At 57.7% G+C, this 19754-nt stretch overlaps 4 protein-coding genes across 8 annotated transcripts; 2 read left to right on the top strand and 2 right to left on the bottom strand.

Moving 5' to 3' along the window:
- Window positions 1-150: 150 nt before the first annotated feature.
- Window positions 151-2241, bottom strand: endog (endonuclease G). 2 transcript variants are annotated; one of them, XM_037258801.1, is made up of 6 exons: window positions 2063-2241; window positions 1509-1702; window positions 1297-1438; window positions 1107-1216; window positions 933-1014; window positions 151-714 (listed from the first exon to the last, which is right to left on the bottom strand). In XM_037258801.1, exons 1-6 carry the CDS (start codon window positions 2216-2218, stop codon window positions 229-231), a joined length of 1170 nt encoding a protein of 389 aa, XP_037114696.1. In that variant the 5' UTR covers window positions 2219-2241; the 3' UTR covers window positions 151-228. The 2 variants fall into 2 exon arrangements, with proteins under 2 accessions (XP_037114696.1, XP_037114697.1); XM_037258802.1 differs by having other exon boundaries at window positions 151-420.
- A 128-nt stretch (window positions 2242-2369) lies between these two features.
- ntng2a (netrin g2a) lies at window positions 2370-9748 on the bottom strand. 2 transcript variants are annotated; one of them, XM_037258797.1, is made up of 14 exons: window positions 9446-9748; window positions 8796-9105; window positions 8435-8693; window positions 8189-8334; window positions 7779-8017; window positions 7522-7694; window positions 7388-7408; window positions 5313-7262; window positions 5123-5239; window positions 4944-5018; window positions 4464-4631; window positions 4214-4357; window positions 4058-4144; window positions 2370-2731 (listed from the first exon to the last, which is right to left on the bottom strand). In XM_037258797.1, the coding sequence occupies exons 2-14, from the start codon at window positions 9000-9002 to the stop codon at window positions 2598-2600; spliced, it is 3720 nt and encodes a 1239-aa protein (XP_037114692.1). In that variant the 5' UTR covers window positions 9003-9105; window positions 9446-9748; the 3' UTR covers window positions 2370-2597. The 2 variants fall into 2 exon arrangements, with proteins under 2 accessions (XP_037114692.1, XP_037114693.1); XM_037258798.1 differs by lacking the exons at window positions 4944-5018; window positions 5123-5239; window positions 5313-7262.
- A 430-nt stretch (window positions 9749-10178) lies between these two features.
- med27 (mediator complex subunit 27) lies at window positions 10179-12261 on the top strand. Its single transcript, XM_037259729.1, has 8 exons — window positions 10179-10421; window positions 10954-11098; window positions 11256-11386; window positions 11476-11569; window positions 11638-11745; window positions 11847-11888; window positions 11965-12042; window positions 12121-12261. The coding sequence occupies exons 1-8, from the start codon at window positions 10219-10221 to the stop codon at window positions 12253-12255; spliced, it is 936 nt and encodes a 311-aa protein (XP_037115624.1). The 5' UTR covers window positions 10179-10218; the 3' UTR covers window positions 12256-12261.
- An 854-nt stretch (window positions 12262-13115) lies between these two features.
- LOC119127688 (formin-binding protein 1-like) lies at window positions 13116-19670 on the top strand. Of its 3 annotated transcripts, none has more exons than XM_037259723.1 (17): window positions 13117-13341; window positions 13755-13870; window positions 13957-14007; window positions 14070-14217; window positions 14307-14369; window positions 14448-14543; window positions 14689-14703; window positions 14787-14915; window positions 15057-15203; window positions 15377-15559; window positions 15641-16051; window positions 16132-16241; window positions 16515-16647; window positions 18600-18712; window positions 18819-18958; window positions 19038-19190; window positions 19263-19670. In XM_037259723.1, exons 1-17 carry the CDS (start codon window positions 13312-13314, stop codon window positions 19289-19291), a joined length of 2067 nt encoding a protein of 688 aa, XP_037115618.1. In that variant the 5' UTR covers window positions 13117-13311; the 3' UTR covers window positions 19292-19670. The 3 variants fall into 3 exon arrangements, with proteins under 3 accessions (XP_037115617.1, XP_037115618.1, XP_037115619.1); XM_037259724.1 differs by having other exon boundaries at window positions 13118-13341; window positions 15641-15832; window positions 16037-16051; window positions 19038-19670; XM_037259722.1 differs by having other exon boundaries at window positions 13116-13341; window positions 19038-19670.
- Window positions 19671-19754: the final 84 nt, after the last annotated feature.

Below are 19754 nucleotides of genomic sequence, written 5' to 3'. Positions count from 1 at the left end.
GTTTCTCAGCTGTTCAGCCGGCCGAGACTGGCTGGCTGGCCGGCCGGCGCGCATGAAATGAACACACGGTTGTCGGATGACAAAAACAACAAAAGTGTGCAAACACACTGCTTGGCGCTACCAAAACGCCTGAGGAGGAGACAAACAAACAGTCTTTTGCCTTGCTTTTATTTTTGCAGAGTTGGCCACGCCACGGACAAAACTCCCGCCGTGTCTTCGTCGCTCGGGCTACTTGGCGGCAATGGTGTCGCTGGCCCGCACGATGTTGGGGACAAACAGGAGGCCTGACGCCCTCTCAATGGTTTCTATGGGAACCAGGAAGCGCTCCAGAGGGATCTTCTGGTCCACAGCCTCGTTGGGAAGGACGTATGAGCGCAGTTCCACGCCCTCCTGAGCGCCGCCGCGCTCCAAGATCAACACCTGGGACGGCGACACGCATGTGACATGAGAATTGACGACTACGCAAAGGAGAACCATGTCACTGCGGCCGCCATGTTGAATGTGTCGTAACAGCCTTGACAAAATGTCCTGCCTCATCATTAAGACGTGAGCATTGGCCGCCATCTTTGTGGAATGACCAAAATAAGAAAAGACGCCATGAGCACTTGAAACGCCCTCAAAGTCCTCCGCAACGAAAACATTGCTGACAGATGGATGAGCACCCTGGTGTCCGATTGTGTTGCATTGCGAACGATTGCAAACGCAGTACCGAGCCTGCAAAAAAAAAAAAAAGTGTCTTATCGCAGTTTACGGAGTGTTGAGCGTCATAATCTAGGCTTGGTGTCTACTGCTCCCTGGTGGTCGAGGGACGCACACCGGAAGTAACAGCAGACCAATTCTTTGGGTCGGTCCTATGGCCTCTTCAGACAATTCCCACATTCAAAATGGCGTGTGCGCAGCAGACGTTCCTTTTGGATCGGACGCTGGCTGACCTTAAAGAAGTGCGTCGGCACGGCGACGTGGTTCCGACCCACAACTTGGTAGCGCACGTATAGTTTGCCGTCAGCTTCCTGCCTGCACAACGGGTGAGCGCGGTGGCGCCTTGAGTTTCCTTGTCGATCGCAGTCGTTACTTGGCGAACCGCCGTGACGAGAGGTCGTGCTCACCTGGGCAGATAGAGTGGGCCGGTGCACACGTAGACGTTGGCGTAACGTTTGGTCAGCGAGCGACACAGCTTCTCCAGGTTGTTCCACGCGTTCTGGTTCAAGTGGGGGTTCTGCGCACGCACGAACGTGTGTGTGAGTGAGTGTGCAGCACAAATGCGCAAGTGAGAAAAGCGCGCCCACGGGCGGGCACCTGGGGGGCCACGTTGCTCAGGTAGAAAGTGTCGTCCATGGCCTTTTGGCTCCACTTGTGATTAGCCGCCGCTGCCATGTGACCTCTGTCGAGGCCGCTCCCCTTGTAGTCGGCGTTGGTGGCGCGGTGGAAGAAGTGGACACTGCGGGCACGCACGCTGACGCTTATGCACAAATGTCAGAGCGGCACGCACGAGCGCCGGGCCCACCCACCTGTCGTCCTCCTTGAAGTCGCAGCACGTCCTGTCCGCCGCCCCGCCGAGCGTGTCGCCGCTGAGCCTCTCAATGACCCACGCGGGCGTCCGGGTGCGCGGGTCGTACGAGCTCACGTAGGAGTCTCTCGTGCGGATGTTGGATAGCGAGGGGAAGCCGTATTTCATGACGGCGCCCCCCGAAGACCTGCTCAACTGCAACAATTAAGACACTTGATCTTCCATTTGAGTTCAGATTCGCCGATTGTTTTTGAGCTAGTAGCGTAAGTGGGCGGGCGTTTTGACGGCGAAGCGCTGCCTCCACGAGTGGAAACGCAATCGACACCAAAAAGTGTCTCAAGACAGTGTCGAGGAGCCTTGCGTTTTGTATTGCAGTTCGACATCTTGGTGCTGAAGAGCTAATTGAGCCTGCTCCTTAGGTCACCAACAGCGCCGGAAAAAGTGGTTTTGTTTGATGGGGAAACACTGACAAATTGGTCCGTATTTCAAAACTAGAGGTCTTAGCATGTGCTTGAAATATTTAACAGGAGAACGTGAGCAACTCTCTCCACGCACCGTCAATTCGGAGGCGGCGTGGACACTCGGGACCGGACCCAGCGGAAAGACCGGCTGCAGACCCTCCTCGCCACCCGAAGGCCTCCACAGGTGGCTCGCCGAGGCGCCGACGGCCGCTCCGAACGACAAGGTCGCTAAGGTCCGCCATTTACGCATCGCGCCGGTCGCGCTCTAATGACGTCGCGTGCGGGCGCGCGTGCAGCCGCTGGAAATGGGGCGTGCGCTGGTGCTCTCGAACAAGCTGCTTTGTGCGTTGCCAACTTTTCCTTCAATCAACTTGCCTTCATCGGACAAGTGGCAACAAGGCTAAATAGGTCATTTTATTGGCATACTCTTGGGTTTGGTCAACAAATGTAATAGTGAAAAGCGAAATATGCAGCGTTTCCCTACCAGGGCTGCGTGTAATCTTTTGCAAACATTGCTTTCCGAGATGATAGCAGTCCTTTCAATCAAATGTTCTCGGCACAGAGGCTTGGTGACGTCGCGTGCGTCGCCGGATGATGACGTCGCCGAGCCTTTCCTCGATTTGATGGTTTCAAAAGGCGGCAGCGGCGATCAGGCTGAAGATGAATGGGAGGCGGAGTTGCGAAGTCATCAGCGGCGAAGCGGCGCTTGCGTCGTCAAGGCAACCGCTCTTCTTCAGACACGCGCGCCGCTCACAGTAAACGCCTGCGTGCACACGGCCGCGACGTGGTCAGTGCACGCGTACGCGCGCGCGCGCGCGTGCGGGCCATCTGACATGATGGGGAAAGTCAAGCTGCAAAAGCGTTCCAACCAAGGCCGGCTCTACGCAGGGGCAAGAGGGGGCGTTGCCCCCTCAAACAGATGTCCTGCCCCCTCTAATCAAACTTTTAGAAGTGAAAAATCCGCTGATAGAAACACACGTTAATCAGCCCCCTCTCTTCTCTCATGTCGGTGCAGTGTGTGTCCTCCCTCACACAGCCTGCTGTCAGGACTCCCCGCCCCTCCGCAAACATCCAATCACTGTGAGTATGCAAATGAGGCAAGACGCAGCCAGAGAGTGTCAGGTTAGTGTCAGCGCGGTAGGAGTTGGAAGAAGCAGTAAAAACTCCACCAAACTCGTCGTAATGACCCGTGATATAACTAATGATTAACGACAACTCAAATAATAGTTAATATAACATTCATATTATATGTCCCCCCCCCTGAGAGATTGCCACCTTATTGTGGTCAGGGGGTTTGCGTGCCTCAGTGACCCTAAGAGCAATACCAGCAGAAGCTTTAATCTTCAGGTGGGACACCCAAGCTGGACAGGTCTTAGTGTAGAGGCCTGACAGAGTGTAATCCACTTCTCCAGGTGGAGATCTGGACACACAGCTAACAACTGCCGTGAAGAAAACACTAACGGTGTTAAAAATGTGTAAAAAAAAAAAGAAGAACATTCCCCCTTCACATTTCTGACTGCCCCCTCTTACGTGCATTCCTAGAACCGGCCCTGGTTCCAACACGCACGTTTGACGAAAATAAACAAAGCTGTTGAAATTGTTTCATACAGCAGATCACCCAAACGTTCTTCACATCATTAAAAGTGCAAAAGCAAACATTTAGAAGAAATAAAAAGGTGCTCCCTAAAAGTACTGAGAGAATGTCCAGCTTGTGAAGAAGCACACGATCTTGGAAAATGGATGCTTTCAAAGACCATCATTGGCATTGTTTTAAACCTTTGCGTAGGGGGGGGGGGGGGCGATGTTGCAATATCTTATCATAGCGCCCTCTGTTGGAATAAATAATCGCAAATATCGAAATTCTCCTATACCACACTTAACACCTGATTCAAACGATCAGGGTCCTTCTCAAACTCGGACGGAGCTTGCCGATGAGCTGATTGTTTGGATCAGGTTTGTTGCAGCAGGGAGAAGCGGACAGCAGGCAGGGCAGGGCAGGGCAGGGCAGCCGCTCCCGAGGACCCAACTTGGCAGGGCCTCACCGTTTGAGCGAGAAAAAAAAAGTGCGTGCCACGATGGCGTGCCTCACCTGTAAAGCCGTCGGCACACTGGCAGCGCTGGAAGTCCACGCATGTGCCGCCGTTGAGACAGGGGCGAGCCTCGTGGCACACAATGACTGGACCGAGGTGAAGCTTGTTAGTTACTCGTCCGCCGAGCGTCCGGCCCCTCCCCCGGCGGCGCGTACCTGTGCAGCCGGCCCCGCTGCTTCTCCTCGTGTATCCGGGCAGACATTGGTCGCAGCGCCTCCCAGCGGCGCCCTCCTTGCACTGGCACTCCCCCGAGGCGCCGCAGTGCCGAGAGCGGCTGCCGGTTTCGTTGCACTCGCACGCTGACATGCGCACGAGAACAGGATCAGGATCCGGTCCGAGTCCTGTCGGCTTTTTTTCGTGTGCCTGTGCCTGCATGTGCCCATGTGTGTGCCTGCACTGACTGACCCTCGCAAACGTCCTGGTGATGGAGCGGCAGGGTGTCGTTCCTGTAGTAACCGAGACGGCAGTGTTGGCAGCGATGTCCCCTGGTGTTGTGTTTGCAGCTGACGCACGTCACCACGTTCAGGAAGTCCATGAAGCTGCAGCGGTTGGAGTGGCTGTTGCACTCGCACTCTGACACAGAGAGAGCAGAAAAGCTACGCTAACATAGGCTAACGCGGCAAATTACCCTTGACGGATCACAGGGTGGCGGCCGTCTCGCCGTGATCCTGACCGATGAGGTTTTGAAATGGGAGAGGGGCCAGAGTCACCCACCGGGCCGGGGCCAACTAGGGGCAGCTAGGGAGGAGCTAGGGAGGAGCTAGAGGTCAACTCTGAGGCGAGGTGAGGCGTCTTACCCTGGAAAGTGACATGCCAACGAGGGACAGCTAGGGAGGAGCTAGAGGTCAACTCTGAGGCGAGGCGAGGCGAGGCGAGCCGTCTTACCCTGGAAAGTGACATAGGCGATTTTGGAGAGCTGGCTGCTCGTCCCACTGCCGGGAATCAAAATCTTCTGAGTTGCTTGGCGGGCAAAAGCAAGAAAGGAAACAAGAACGAATGTGCAGCTGTGGCAAGGTGTCAGGGATGCTCTTGGTGCTAAAAGTACCATCATGCTCCTTTGTTACCTTTTCTCTCATAGCCTTTTTCCTCTTTTTGCTCTTCTTTCAATGCCGTCCGCGCATTCTCTTCTTCCATCTGTTTCTTCTCAGGTTGCTTCAGCCCTTCTTCTTTGGACTCGGCAGCTGTCAACCAAATACATAGTTTTTCCGCTTCAATTGGATTCCAACGGATGGCTCGCTCGTTCTCGCTCTTCACCTTTTTGATTGCTTTGGCCCTCTTTCCTCCTGGCGTCAGCCTCTCGATCCTCTTTCTCCATCGCGGCAGAAGCATCCCGTCTCGGTTCGTCGACTCGATCAGGAGAACCGGGTCGGGACGTCCGCTCGGGAATTTTGGGGTTGGAATCCAAAGACTCCGGTTCAGGTTCCCGAGGACTCGTCCGGCCTGTTTGGGAATCCAAACGACGCTCGACCCATTCCGGATTGGAACTTTCTGCCTCAGGAGGTGTTATAGGACCAATCGAATCCTGATCAATTAAATTCATTGCAGAATCTCGTTTGGGATCTTCTGTTCTAGGACCAGTGGAGTCCGGATCTGTTGAATCCGATCCAGAAGCACGATCTTCTGGTCCAGGTCCAGTGGAATCCTGCTCAGTTAAATCTAATCCAGATTCAGGATTTAGATCTTCGGGGCCAGCTGAGTCTTGAGCTACTGAAACCGATCCAAAATCTGGACTCCAATCTTCTGTTCCAGGAGGACTGGAATCCTGAGCGCTTAAATCCAATCCAGAATTGAGACTTAATGGACTTGAATCTTCTGTTCCAGAAGGAGTTCCAGGTCCAGTGGAATCCCGGTTCACTGAATCCAATCCAAAATCCAAATTGGAACTTGGATCAACAGAATCCAGACCCAAGACTTCTCTTCCTAGCCCGGTGGGATCCTGATCTGGAAAAGGGAAGGTGAAGTCCACTGGGGCCAAGTCCCCGGCAGGCTCTGACCAATCTGATGCCGTTGACTCTTTGTCCTGTGCGATCTCGCCGACTTCTGTAGGAGGAGCAGCAGCAGCAGCAGAAGAAGGAGGAAGTAATTTAGGAGCGCCGCCGTCAGGAGGAAGTCCGTCGGAAGAAGTTGCATCAGGAAGTGACTTTGGGCCGAGTCTGTCGGCCTGCGTTGTCCCGTCAGTCGGCGGTCCGTCCGCAGGAGCTTCTCGGGCAAAAGTCGCGTCCGGAGGTAAGCCGTCGGGAAGGATTTTCGCCAGAGGCGCTGCATCCGTGGACGGCCGATCGGACGTTCTGCCAGGAGCGAGTCCATAGGGAGGCAGTGCTACTTTCTCAAGAGAAAAATCAGGGAGAAGATTGTCGGACGCCGGGCTGGGGAGCGGGCCATCGGGGGGAGATCCTACGGCGAGAGGTCGGTTAGACCTTCCCGTCGTCAAATCGGGATCTTTGGCGAGGAAAGACGTCGGAGGAGGCGGAGCATCTCCAGAGGGGACCGTGCCGTCGAGAGCCATCGCGTCCGACGACCGGGAACTTGAGCTCCGAGGGGAGGAGCTGCCACCGGATGTCGGCCACCAGAGGTCAAAGTCTGTGCTGTCAGGGGGCGGATTCACAGACACCTGAGCGTTAGCGCCGACGTCTGAGGTCTCCCTAGCGCCGCCGGGCACCGTCGGAGCGCCGAGGTCCAAACGCTGACCGAGGGAGTTGTCGACAGCGGGAACCGGCGGGGGGCCTTCCGCTGATGCCGAGTCAGCGCTTTGCCGCTTTGGAACAGCTGAAGACCTCACGCCTTTGTCCTCTGGTGCAATCGTCACAGCGTCGGGTGCCGAAGCGTCTGTCGTCAAAGTGTAAGTCGTGGAGCCGTCGGAGCCGGAAACGCCAACGGCGCCCGCCGTCCCAGAACCACCCCAGGAAGGAGACGAGCTATCGGATGTTTCCGTCCGAGTCGTCGTCGTCGTGGCAAAAGCGGGAGTCGTGTCAGTAGAAGTGTCCGTAAAAGTCGTGAAGCTAGTAGAAGCGTCCGTCGAAAAAGTCCTATCGCCCGAGGAAGCCGTCGTCACAGGTGTGGAAATAGTGCGAGCGCCGCTCTTGCTGTCGGGAGAAGAACCCAAAGTGGCAAAAGGAGAAAGGGAAAAAGGCTCGACGGTGGAAGTCGAGTCAGTGTCAGTGATTCCACGCGTTGAAGCAGAACTTCTGTCAGAGTCATCGGCCGCTGTCAGAGAAGAACATTGACGGCGGTGTTTGTGCTTAGCAAACTGTGCCAGAGATGGGAATAGTTTTCCAAATTGGGCCACCCACGAGAGTCCCAAATGTAAAGAGAGGTAGACAGACACTCACCGCTCATTTCTGCTGCTTCACCTAAAAGGCAAACAGGTTGGATTAAAAACAGGTCAGAGGCCTATTGATGGAAATTGAGCAAGGAGAAAAATCAGAACGCACGCACGCACGCACGACTCATCAAAAATACGTACACGCATTGGCAGTCCCGCCGGGAAGGGGCAGAAAGCTGCCCGCCATCCATTTGCGGGACCGGAAGCCGGCGCCGCAGCGTTGGCAGTCCTGCCCGCTGGTGTTGTGCTGACAGTCGCACGTCAAGGTGGCGTCCCGCAACCCGCACGCCGACGCGTGCAGGTTACATTGACACCTAGAAGGCGGCAAGCGCACGTCCGTGAGCCCCTCCCTATCCGTAGATTAGGACAAAGCTGCCCGCCCGCGCTCGGCGGCTCACCTGGCGGGGACGTCGATGTTGGATATGGCGTAGAAGTACTTGAGCAGGTTGTCTCTCTGGACGTAGGTCCCGCCCAGGGCCGGTCGCAGCAGTCGGAGGCGAAGGTCGGTGAAGGTAAAGAAGTCCCGCAGAGCTTTGCTGCTCTGCAGCCGCGTGAACAAGGCGTCCGTGTCCAGGAGCTTCGGGCCCGCCAGCGCTCGCAAGCGGGCTCCCACCTCAAACACCACCGTCTTCTCCTCCTGGCCAGGTGGGAGTTAGGGTTAGTGCTAGTGTGCTAGCGTGCCAGCGTGCTAGCTAGCTAGCGCGCTAGCATGCTAGCTAGCCATCTTCCCCTCCCGTCAGCGTTAGCACGTCGGCATTTGCGCTCTCCGGACCGGATCTAATGGTCGGACGGACGGACGGACAGTCACCTTGGCGCCCAGCCATCCGGAGTACCGCTCGGTGCAGATGACCCTGGTCACGTTGCTGGGCGCCAAGTCGGACACTCGCTTGGGCGGCATGCCGAACGTCTCCATGCAGTCGTCGGCGTAGAACTGGTAGGGCCGCCACGTCAGCCCTGTTGCGGGAGCGAAGCGCCCCGAGTGCGTGACTCGGGCGCGACTCGGGCGCGACTCGGGCGCAACTCGGGCACGACCTCCCCACGCGGGACCTCTCACCTTTGTCCGTGGACTTGTCCAGCACCATGCTGGTGGGGCGCCCGTATTCGAAGCTGACCACCAGGTCGTCCACCACCTCCAGACTTTTGTTCCAGGACAGCGTGACGTTGGCCAACAGCGGCTCGGGATACTTGGACCACGGGACCGTCTGCCAGTAGGTGATGAGCCCGCCCCTTTCCCGGTCTCCCATCAGCTGAGGCGGGTGGGACAGGTCCGGACTGGAGGCGTCGCACTCGTCGCTGCAGAGGTATGGGTTTTCCTAAAGGGTGACGCAAAGGTCCAGATGATAGTCTGGGTCGGACCGAGCCAACTTACGAGCCATTGGGATGGAAACAGCACCAAAAAATGGGAACACACTGACCAGAGTGCAGAATCGCTCGGGCGGGTCGCCGCAGGTGACTCCCGGCGGCTCCACTCGTATCTGCATGGCTTCTTTCATGTTGGCGGCTGGCGGCTGGCAGGCGGAGTCCTCCCATCCGGTGCCCGCCCCCCGGCGACAGGCGTCAAATTGGCATCGAGCCGACGTGGCCAAGAGGAGCAGGAGCGGCAGGCGCTTGAGGCCGTCCATGAGGAGGTCCTCGGGGTGTCGCTTCGAGGTCACGGGCTGCTCGGAGCTGTGGGGCGTCGCTGGCTGGCTGGCATGCCGCAGGTGGGCCGCTTACCGTGGCAGCCTGTCACGTATAAAAAGACGTGCTGACACCATCTACCCCGATACTGCATATACGGTGCACTTTTTGGGCGAGTACAAATTGTTCAGTGCAAGTTTCGCCCGCCCGCCCGCCCGCCCAAAGTGGACTTGCAGTCCTGTACGCGTACAAATTGTTAAGTGCAAGTCCCTAACGAAGTGGACTTGCAGTCAGTCGCATGGCCGTTTGCAGAATGTCAGCTCGCACATTTGCACTCGCCGAGTAGAGCAATTGAGCCAGTGCTCAAATGGACGTCGTTGTTGACGGTTAGGGGAAATGGCCACGAAGTGGCGCTGCACTCATCCACTCGCAACAGCTCACGTACCTTTCTCTCGTTTCCTCTTGCGTGAATGAGCTGATGGAGCGCAAAAGCTGGGCTACTTTCTTATTTCCTTTTCTGCTTTCTCGATCTTTCTCTTCTTGCTGTCTTGCAGCTGTCGTTTTCTTTCACACCTCCTCTTCCTCCTTCTCGTCTTCTCCTAATCTCCTTCTGTCTCATCCTCTTTAGACTGGTTCGTCTTCTTCTGATGCTTCACTCCCTCCAGCCCCGCCTACTTTTACTTCATCGTTATAATCAATATCGTCACCATCATCATCAGCATCATCATCATCATCAGCAGCAGCAGCAGCAGCAGCCCTGTCACTTTATTAGGAACATTTTACTTCATTCATCTGTGGCTCTTTCCTTTTTTTTTTTCTTCAAATAGACTTCTCACTCACGCACACATTCACACACGCGCGCACACACGCGCGCAAAAGCTCTTTACATTAAGCTCCCTTCTTAGCCCTCGGCTGAAGTTTTCCAGCCACTTTTTTGATTCGACAGACCACAGCTATAGCATATCAGAGCATTTATTTATATTGAGAATGCAATTATTAGAGAATTTTTCATGCGTTTTGTCCACGCATGGTTTAGTTGACTATTGTGTGAGCCGCCGCTTATCCTTTTCAAACGTTCTATCTTCCTAATCCATGAAGAAGTCCAGAAACGTTGGAAAGTACTGTCGTTTCCTCATGTTGGACAAAAGCGTGAACGCAGCATCGGCGATTTCCGTGTGCTGACGTCATCGGCGAGCGACAGCGTAGGACGACTACAAGATGGCGGACGCGGTGAGCGTTGGCGTTAATCTGGACGCCTTTTCTCACGCCATTAGCGGCATTCAGGCGCTGCGCTCCAGCGTCAGCCGCGTCTTCGAGTCCCTGAAGGACGGTATGAAGAACCGCGAGACACTGGAAGGCCGCGAGAAGCAATTTATCGCCGCCTTCCAGGAGAACCTGCAGGCGGTCAACAGGGACCTCAAGTCAGTAACTCGCCTCGCCTCGCCTCCCGTCGCGTCGCACCTCACACGTTGAGCATTTCTTTTCGAGCGGATTGCAGAAGCAACGCTTTTCCTGTCATGCGGCGAGGAGATGATCTGGACAACCGGCCGGTCTCCTTGAGTGCCAAACGGAACTTTGGACAGGATGCTACTTTCACATGAAATTGTCCAAGGATTGCAAAGCAATTGATCACGATGGTCATGATTGAAGCTAGCAATTACAGTGATTCTCTGATTTGCCCTTTGACTAGATTTTTGGAGCGAGCCAAGCAAGCCCTGTTTCTCAGGACAAGCGCTTGTTGGCGGGCGGTACATCCCAGCCTATTCATTAAGTCAAGCTCAGCCATCATTTCAGAGTTTTCAATGGGTCTTTGGCGGCTCCAAGTGTCCAAAATCAATAGAACCGGGAAAAGCCACGGAGGCGACGACCATGTGGCCGAGGTCGTCGGGCCCCGTCTCGCCCGTGGCTCGGTGAGGTCTAGCCCGCTTGTCTCTTTGTGTTTGCCGTCGCCAGCGAGTTGGAGCGCCTGAGTGGCCTGGTGGGCCGCCCGTCCGAGTCGCATCCCCTGCACAACAGTGGCCTCCTCAGTCTGGATCCGGTCCAGGACAAGACGCCGCTCTACTCGCAGCTGCTGCAGGCCTACAAGTGGTCCAACAAGGTGAGGCCCTCCCTCGGGCTCGGCCCTCCCTCGGGCTCGGCCCTCCCTCGGGCTCGGCCCTCCCTCGGGCTCGGCCCTCCCTCGGGCTCGGCCCTCCCTCGGGCTCGGCCCTCCCTCTCGGGCCGGCTCACCGGCGCTTTGCTTTGCGCCTCGGCAGCTGCAGTACCACGCCGGCCTGGCCTCCAGTCTGCTGAACCAGCAGTCGCTCAAGCGCTCGGCCAATCAGATGGGAGCCTCGGCCAAGCGACGGCCCAAAGTCCAGCCCAGCACCCTGGTTCTCCCCCCGCAGTGAGTAGATCAAACGAGTCCGGCCTCCCCACATTTGACGTCACGGGAGGAAAGCCCGGTCATTTGCGTGCGCTCCTTATTTTTTCCAGGTACGTGGACGACGTGATTTCTCGGATCGGCCGCCTGTTTCCCGACATGAGCATCGAACTTTTCCGACCGAACGGAACGTCCGCCGTGCTGCTGGTACGAGGCCGCTCGCCCACCCACCTCTAGCGTGCTAACCAGCTGAGGCGTAACTTCCTGTTGGTCAGGTGACGCTGGGCAAAGTGCTGAAGGCTATCGTGGTGATGCGCTCACTCTTCATCGACCGAACGTTGGTGCGGGGCTTCAACGAGAACGTTTACGACCACGGCGGCAAGGTGAGAGCCCGCACGTTACCCCCTGTTCCTTAGCCGCGCTTGTGTGTGTGTGTGCGTGTGCGTGTGCATGCGTGTGTCTTTTCACTTTCCCTCCTCTGCAGCTGGACATCTGGACCAAGTCGCAGCATCAGGTCTTTCAGAAGGTGAGTGAGGCCAGGGCAGGGCAGGGCAGGGCCGGGGTCAACGGCGGCACCTGCTGATCGGCGCTGTGCTCACTAGGTAACGGACCACGCCACCACCGCCCTGCTGCACTACCAACTGCCGCAGATGCCCGACGTAGTGGTGCGCTCCTTCATGGTCAGGAAAAAAGCGTCAGGCAGGCAGGCGCCGGGTGTCCACGCGTGCTCTCGTTCATGTGTGCCGATGTGTGCGCAGACTTGGCTGAGGAGCTACATCAAGCTCTTCCAGTCTCCGTGTCAGCGATGCGGTCACTTCCTGCAGGACGGCCTACCTCCAACGTGGAGGGACTTCAGGACCTTAGAAGCCTTCCATGACACCTGCCGCATGTGAAAGAGGGGGGGGGGGGGGGAAAAAAGCACAGGCACACGCAGTTCATTTCAGGCTCGAGTGGTGTTTGCGTTGAACCTTGGCCATCTCCTGGTGGGCTGCAATCTTCATCATCTTCATCTCCCCCTTCTGGAAAATGTTAAATGCTCCCCAAAGGATTTGCACCAGCGCTAATGAGGAGCGCATCGGTGTGCCCTTCATGACTCATTGATGAAGGTCAATTAGGCGGTGGCGGCGTGCTGTCGTGGATGTCGCACCTGAACGCCACCTGCCGGTCACAATCCCACCCCCACCCGAGACCCACCGCCGCTTTTTCTTTTGCAGCCTCTGGTTCACCGCTCCGGCCGGGATCTCCGACTTTTGGCTCCAGACGCAAGCCGAGCATAAGCTCAAAGTTGACGTCAATGGATAATTAACGAGAAAAGGAAATAAAGTTGTGTTCCACCAAGTTGGAAGCTATGTTTTACTTGTATTTTTCTCCACCTGTTGAGAGCTAGTGGAGCTGCAAATTTGGAAGCAATGGTTTTCTTGTATTTGTCTCCACCTGTTGAGGGCTACGCTGTGCTGCGCTGCACCGGCGCGCGCATGCGCACAGCCCGCAGATTTAACAATACATTTCCGAGTATTTCTGATTTACTCAATCATGTAAGATCAGCACAACACAATACAAAGGGGACACGGAGGTTCAGGGTTAATTGTACATTTCGATGAAGTGTTTTGCAAGGAACCTCTTTGTTTCTAATGCAATGTTTTCGAGGCAAAAAGTCGTCCGAGGTGAAAGCTGCTGATGTAGCCACCTCTGTACAATGAAGCGGACTCTGCACAATGAAGCGGCCACTGCGCATGCTCGGGCGCGTGCGCGCGCTGCCTGCCTGGCGCCCTCTCTGAGACAACAAAGGCTAGGCGCGTGACCGCGTCGGTTGCGGCTTGGGTTCTCGCCACTGCGCACGCGCAGGTACGGACAGACTCACGGCGGTCGGGCGGCTGCGGCGAGAAGGAAGACGAAGAAGAGGAGGTGGTGGAGGAGAAAGAGGAGGAGGAGGAGGAGGAGGAGGCGACATGAGCGTCAACTGGGGCGCGGAGCTGTGGGTACGTACCGCGGGAGGCACCTGCGGCGCGTGCTCGTGCATACGTGTGTGTCCCGCTGCCGGGCGGCGGCTCGTGTCCGCTGTCAGCACGTTGGAATCGCGAGGTAGGGAGGCCTCGATGGATGGATGGATGGATGGATGGATGGATGGGCGGACGGACGGACGGACGGACGGGCTCACTCAACCTGCCCAGTGGTGCGTGCACTGTTTCAAGTCAAAGCGTGCAGCTAACTGCATATCAGTCTTAGGTGCAGGTCCTCGGGTCCTTGTCTCTAGACCCGGTCTAGTTTGGAAGATGCGCCACAGGCCCAGTCTGGTGCGTGAGAGCCTGAGCTCTCTGTGCTGCGCTGCAAGCGTTTTCTCGGGTCCCAGCGTTGGCCCTGTGGTCCAGCTTTTGTCTTCTTACTGAACCAGGACCAGTTTGACAATCTGGAGAAACACACCAGCTGGGGCATCGACTTCCTGGAGAAGTACACCAAGTTTGTCAAAGAGCGAGCCGACATCGAACTCAACTACGCCAAACAGATGAGGTGAGCCTCGTTGGATGCGTGCGGCGTGACATGCGCGGCGGCCGTGACATGCACGGCGGCCGTGACATAACGCTGCACATTTTCAGGAGCCTGTCAAAGAAGTATCTTCCCAAGAGGAGCAGAGAAGATGACGGCAGGTCAGTCCACCGTGGGCTCTTTTCAAACGGGTTCTTCACGTGTTTCTAACCCTAACCCGCAGGTACACGTGGTGCGCCGCCTTCGGCGCCACCCTGGCGCAGCTGGCTGAGCTGGCGGCGCAGAGAGAGGAAGTGGCCGACAGGCTGGGCTCGCACGTCGCCGCCGACCTCGGCAGGTTCACGCAGGAGCTCAAGGCCGAGAGGAAGTCGGTCAGATTGCGCGAGCGAGCGAGCCGCCGCCGGCCAGCCAGCTCTAAGCGGGACGACTCGCAAACTCCTTCCTACTTTTCCCTCCCCAGCATTTCCAAGATGGCCGCCGTGCCCAGCAGCACATTGAAAATTCCTGGAAGCAACTGGAGTCTGTGAGTTGAGGCGACTCGGCGGACGCCGTCAGGCCCGGCGGGCCTTTGTGTTTTGAACGACGACTTGTGGCGTTGCAGGCCAAACGGCGTTTTGAGCGCGACAGCAAGGAGGCCGAGCGAGCGCGGCACACGTGCGACAGGATGGACGCGGACGACGACGTGGACGCCGAGAAGGTGGGCCACAAACAACACGGCCTTTGCTCCGTTGCTACTCCGGTCCAGTCGTCTATCGCCCGTCCTTTCGGATTGTTGACGTGACGCGCTGAAGAATAACGAGTAACTGTGTCAACTGTGTCTTGTGTGTGTTTGCCGGTGTCAGCGCTGCTCCCTGAAGGTCAGATTTGGCCCTTTTTCAAATCCCAAGCACAAGAAGGTGTGCGTGCGTGCGCCGCAAGTCTGGCTGGCTTTTATCTTCAGGCCCGTCAGGCGGCGCAACAAAAGCAGCTAACGGCCCGAGAGTCCGAGAAGGAATATTTGAACGCTTTGAGCCAGTTTAACCGGGACCAGCACCAGCACTACCGCACCATGGTTCCTGTCATCTACCAGGTGAGAGCGGCTGACCCTGGGCTGCGCTGGGCTGGGCTGGGCTGGGCTGGGCTGGGCTGGGCTGGGCTGGGCTAGGCTGGGCTGGGCTGGGCTGGGCCGGGCTGGGCTTTTCCATTGCTCGAACGCCTTTGCGTGTGTCAGCGCATCCAGGAAATGGAGGAGCGGCGCATCGAGCGCGTGGGCGCGGCCATGCGCTCGTCGGCCGAGGCGGAGAAGAAATCGCTTCCCGTCGTAAGCCGTTGTCTGGACGCCATGATGGAGGCCGCCCAGAGTATCCACGCCCGCACGGTGAGCGCGCCCTTCCTTCCTTCCTTCCTTCCTTCCTTCCTTCCTTCCTTCCTTCCTTCCTTCCTTCCTTCCTTCCTTCCTTCCTTCCTTCCTTCCTTCCTTCCTTCCTTCCTTCCTTCCCTCCCTCCCTCCCTCGGCCGGGCCCACGCTGACGAGAGCCGACGGCTCCTCAGGATACGCTGGCGGTGGTGCACGCGTACAAGTCGGGCTTCGAGCCGCCGGGCGACGTGGACGTGGAGGAGCATGCCGCCGCCGCCGCAATGAGGCGGAGCGTGTCCGAGTCCAGCTACCTGGACGGCCACGTGGAGGGACGCAGGCGGGGCAGGAAGCTGTGGCCTTTCCTCCGCAGGAACAAGGTAGGCTCGTCTGTGCGCGCCCCGCCCATCTGTGCGCTTCCGTGACCCCTGAGCTCTCCGCCTGCCCGACCTCTCTCTCAGTTGCTGAATCTGCTGCCGTCACCTCGCCAGCCCCCGCCGCCGCCGCCTGCCTCGCCTTCTCCGGGGGGCGCGGCCGGCAGCCCACAGTCCCCTCCCCCAGCCGCCAGGGAGCCAATCGCGCGGCGCCTCAACGACCTCATGACCTCCGGCTCCCGGAGCAGGAAGCAGTGCCTGCGCAGCATCAAGAGAGGAGTAGGCCCCACAAATTTCACGTTGGCGTACGCTCGCAAACACGCATGCAAGACTCATTTTCAGAAGGAGGGGGGGAAAAAAACAACAACATTTGAACGACAACGTGGTATTTTCCAACAATCGTTTACATTTCGTGCACACATGAAAGCTTTTGATGGACTTCCTAACTCCAAATGTCCTTCCTTCAACGCTCCCTTTGGACAGCTGTCACTCAAGCTGGTGAGTAGCACAGGCGCGGCGGGTGGGCGGGCCCGCCCGGCCGGCCGTGATGTGGTCATCGACGTGTGCCGTGGTTTCAGGGCTCCTCCCCTGCGGACTGCAGCCACCTTCCCGTCGAGCAACGACGGAATAAGCTTCAGAACCGAATTCGCCGCATTGGACAAGAGATCCTGCGAGAGCGAGAGCAAAGGTGACGCTCGTTAGCTTGGCGTTAGCTTAGCTTCAGCCAGAATAGCCTCCAAGAGCCCGAGCTTAGCATATGCCAGAAGACCAAACGAGGGCGCGAGCTAGTAGCACAGGTCCCATTAGCATAGCATTAGCTTTGCACCAGCCGGGATGCAGTCTCTCGCCACTCCTTAGCGTTCGCCCCGCATGAGGTCCAAGCGCGCATCGTTAGATTAGGCAGAAGAGCGAGAGAGAGCGCGGGTGATGTCACTTCCTTCTCTGCTGTGTTTGTTTCCAGGGAGGCGCTGGTGAAGATGAAGGCGGTGTACAACCAGAACCCCACGCTGGGAGACGGCGCCGCCCTGGAGCCACGATTGGACGAGGTCAGGCAGAGCCTGCACAGTCTGGAGGAGGAGCTTCGGAACAACCAGGTGGGCGCGCCAAGATCGACTGACCGCTGTCCGTCCGTCTTGTGTGTGTGTTTGCTTTTGTGTGTGTGTTTGCTTTTGTGTGGTGTGTGTGTGGGCGCGTGGGTGGCGACCCCGCACGCGCCCGCGGGCGTTCACGGTCGGTTGGTCCTGGCCACGGCGAGGGGCGGGGCCAGTTGCCGAAGTTGATGCGTGACGTCGTTTAGCTCCGCCTTGACCTTGGCGATCTCCAGCCGCTGCTCGTTGATGATCTTGATGAGGTCTCCTCGGCAACGGTCCAGCTTCTGGAGCCTCTTCTGGGTCTCTGTGTCTTTCTGCTCCAGCTGGCGCCGCAGACTCTGGATGGTCTTCTCAAACTGGTCCGACTGCAGCTTGTTGGACTCCAAGAACTTTGCGATCTTTTCCTCGATGGTGTCCACGCAGACGTCCTGGTCGCCCGTGATGTACTTCCTCTTGAGGCTGGCGATGGCTTTGGTGAAGGTCTTTGGCCTGTTGATGAGCGAGATGGAGGTCTCCAGGTCCTCGCGGAACCTGCGTATGTAGGTGTCTTTGGTGAGCAGCACGCACTCCAGACTCTTGACGCTGGCCTGGTGGGCCTTGACGCGACCCTCGTGGAACTTGATCTTCTCGGCCAGGTCGTCGGCCTTCATCTTGGCCAGGGCCAGGTCCTTCTTGGTGACCTTGTGGGCAGCCTGCTCGCCCGTGTACTCGACCCTCAGGGCCTCTATGTCGCTCTCCATGTGCCGGAGCGATTCCCTCAGGGTGGCGGCTCCTCGCTCCTCGCGTTGGAGCTGCGCGTTGACCACCTCCTTGTGCGTCTGCAATTCGCTGATGTCGGCCAGCTTGGCCTTGAGCTCTTTGCTCTTCTGCTCCTCGGACTTCTTGAGGGCTTCCTTCTTCTCCATCAGGTCATCGGTGGTGTTGGTGAGCGCCGTCACCTTGTTGGAGAGCGCGTTCTTCTGCATCTGGATGAGTCTCATCTCCACGCCGTGGTCGTACTGCAGTTTGTCGCGAATGCTCTTTTGGGCCTCCAGCTCCTCCTGCCGCTCGCTCAGCGCTGCCTGGAGCTTGCGTTTGTCCTCGGCCAGCTCCTCCGCCTGTTTGCCCATCTTGTCCGTCTGGGCCTGGAGCGCGGCCGCCTGCTTGGCAAAGGCCTCGTCCTTCTCGCGCAGCTTCTCCTTCCACCCGTCGTCCACCTTCCGCAGTTGCTCGCTGTGCCTCCGGGCCTGGGCTTCCTGGTTCTTCTGCCAGGCGACCAGTGCCGCCTCCAGCTCGCCAATCTTCTCCTCCAGCTGAGCCCGCAGCGCCTTCAGGTCTCTGGCCTCGGATTCGATCAGGCACTTCCTCTGCTCCAGCGAGAAGATCTGGGCTTTGTGGACTCTCACCTGGGTCATCAGCTCTTCCTCGTCTTTGCCGGCCGCGTCCAGTTTCTCCCGCAGCGCCCGGTTCTGGGACTCCAGAGCCTCCACCTTGACATCGTGGCTCAGTCGATCGCTCTGCCACAGCTTTTTGAACTCGTCCTGCTTCTGGACCAGCCTCCTGATCTTCCAGTTCACCTCCTTCCTGGAGTCCGGGCTTTGGTTGGGGTTGGACATGGCGGGCGGGCGGCCCAGATTCGCGTCCGATTTGATTCGATTGGCTCGTCGGCGGGCAAAATGCGCTAAGGAGTCGGCTGCTCCGACCCGACTTTGCGCCTGAGGCGGTGGCCGAGGCTCAAGGGGTTGTCGGCGTGGCTCGTCTGATGGCCCCTCATCCGATGGTCCCCCCCCCCCACCCCCAGCGGCGCTCCGACAAAGGGTGGCCATCTTTGATGACGCGGCCGGTCTGTGATGACGTCGCTGTGATGAGGTCATTGCGCGGCGAAGCGCGCCGGCTCGTCTGTCTGTGATGTCGCTGGAGTGACGATGTCGCCGCTTTTTTGGTTGTCCTCTTCAAGCGCCCGCCGTGTGTTCCAGGCGTGGCTGGCGGAGGCCGAGCAGGGCGTGAGCGCGCGTCTCCCGCCTGACCCGACATGCACACCGGGAACTGGGAAACGGATGGAGGCCACCGGTCCGGACAGCAGAGAAAGGTGCACGCACGCACGCACGCACACGCACGCACACGCTTCTTCCTCCTCGCTCTTGCGGTCTTGCTGGCTTGCCTTTTGAGATGGCGCTCGCTTGTTGCGGTTGCAGTCCCGACGGCAGCTACACGGAAGAGCCCGGCGCCGAGCTCCACTTCTCCAAGTCCCGGAGCTCCGACTTTGATGACGACTTTGACGACGAGCCGCCGCCGCCCAGCATCGGAACCTGCAAGTCGCTCTACCCGTTCCGAGGTAGCCCAAGCTCGACCTGCGCGCGTTTGTGATCTTCATGATGATGACGATGATGCCGGCGGCGGCGGTGGCATCTCAGGTCAAAACGAGGGCACGCTGTCCATGGGTGAGGGGGAACTTTTGAGCGTGGTGGAGGAGGACAAAGGTGACGGGTGGACGCGCGTGCGCAGGAACGCAGATGAAGAAGGATACGTGCCCACCTCCTACATCAAAGTCTTCATTGAGGCCAAAGGTCAACGCCCCAAAACGCAGACAATAATGGTGTTCATAGCGTGCGCAACTCTTTATTTGCATGTGTGTGCAGGCTTTGTGCAGGCGGGTCGTCTGGTGTGAGGAGACAGCAGATGGCGGCAGCGACATCCTCACAGTCACACCTTTGGTAACCATGGTCACGGCGGTCTCCGTGGTAACTGCACTAAGCTAAATTCTGTCTCAGTGCGACTACACGCAGACGCCCACCCTACAGTCAAGGAAAGTTCTAAAGTGGTGTTCGGGCTTTCCGTTTGGCGCCACTCGGGATGGAAAACCTTCAAATCAAAAAGCTCCATTTTGAAGTCGTAATGTAGGAAGAGCTTAGTGTGTGAAATTGGACTCCCATGCAAGCCCACTGTCGTCGTCGTCGTGTCTTATTTTCTACGTGGTTTTTTTTTTTTTTTTACCCCTTCCTGTATGTGCCCCGTTTCAAAGTAAAAGAACTCGACTCAGCCTGTGATTTGACGTGTGCCTTTATTGTGAAGGTTTGTCCTCGTCACTGACAACTTAAAGGTATTACAGAGGATCTCATTTGCAGTTTATT

This window comes from Syngnathus acus, chromosome 9, assembly GCF_901709675.1.
Source record: "Syngnathus acus chromosome 9, fSynAcu1.2, whole genome shotgun sequence".
In the NCBI taxonomy this organism is placed as follows: Eukaryota; Metazoa; Chordata; class Actinopteri; order Syngnathiformes; family Syngnathidae; genus Syngnathus; species Syngnathus acus.
The sequence above is the reverse complement of the archived record's forward strand: the minus strand, read 5'-3'. Positions and strand labels throughout refer to the sequence as shown.

Coding starts and splice junctions, on each gene's coding strand:
- endog (XM_037258801.1), bottom strand. CDS start 2,218: ATGCGTAAATGGCGGACCTTAGCGACCTTGTCGTTCGGAGCGGCCGTC. Junction 1,015..1,106: donor GGCCCACTCTATCTGCCCAG/GTGAGCACGACC, acceptor CCCGTTGTGCAG/GCAGGAAGCTGACGGCAAAC. Junction 715..932: donor TGCCGACGCACTTCTTTAAG/GTCAGCCAGCGT, acceptor TTTTTTTTGCAG/GCTCGGTACTGCGTTTGCAA.
- ntng2a (XM_037258797.1), bottom strand. CDS start 9,002: ATGGACGGCCTCAAGCGCCTGCCGCTCCTGCTCCTCTTGGCCACGTCG. Junction 7,409..7,521: donor CGGCGGGACTGCCAATGCGT/GTACGTATTTTT, acceptor TTTGCCTTTTAG/GTGAAGCAGCAGAAATGAGC. Junction 5,019..5,122: donor AAAAGGCTATGAGAGAAAAG/GTAACAAAGGAG, acceptor TTGCCCGCCAAG/CAACTCAGAAGATTTTGATT.
- med27 (XM_037259729.1), top strand. CDS start 10,219: ATGGCGGACGCGGTGAGCGTTGGCGTTAATCTGGACGCCTTTTCTCAC. Junction 11,099..11,255: donor CCTACAAGTGGTCCAACAAG/GTGAGGCCCTCC, acceptor GCGCCTCGGCAG/CTGCAGTACCACGCCGGCCT. Junction 12,043..12,120: donor TAGTGGTGCGCTCCTTCATG/GTCAGGAAAAAA, acceptor ATGTGTGCGCAG/ACTTGGCTGAGGAGCTACAT.
- LOC119127688 (XM_037259722.1), top strand. CDS start 13,312: ATGAGCGTCAACTGGGGCGCGGAGCTGTGG. Junction 13,871..13,956: donor AACTACGCCAAACAGATGAG/GTGAGCCTCGTT, acceptor GCACATTTTCAG/GAGCCTGTCAAAGAAGTATC. Junction 14,218..14,306: donor TCAAGGCCGAGAGGAAGTCG/GTCAGATTGCGC, acceptor TTCCCTCCCCAG/CATTTCCAAGATGGCCGCCG.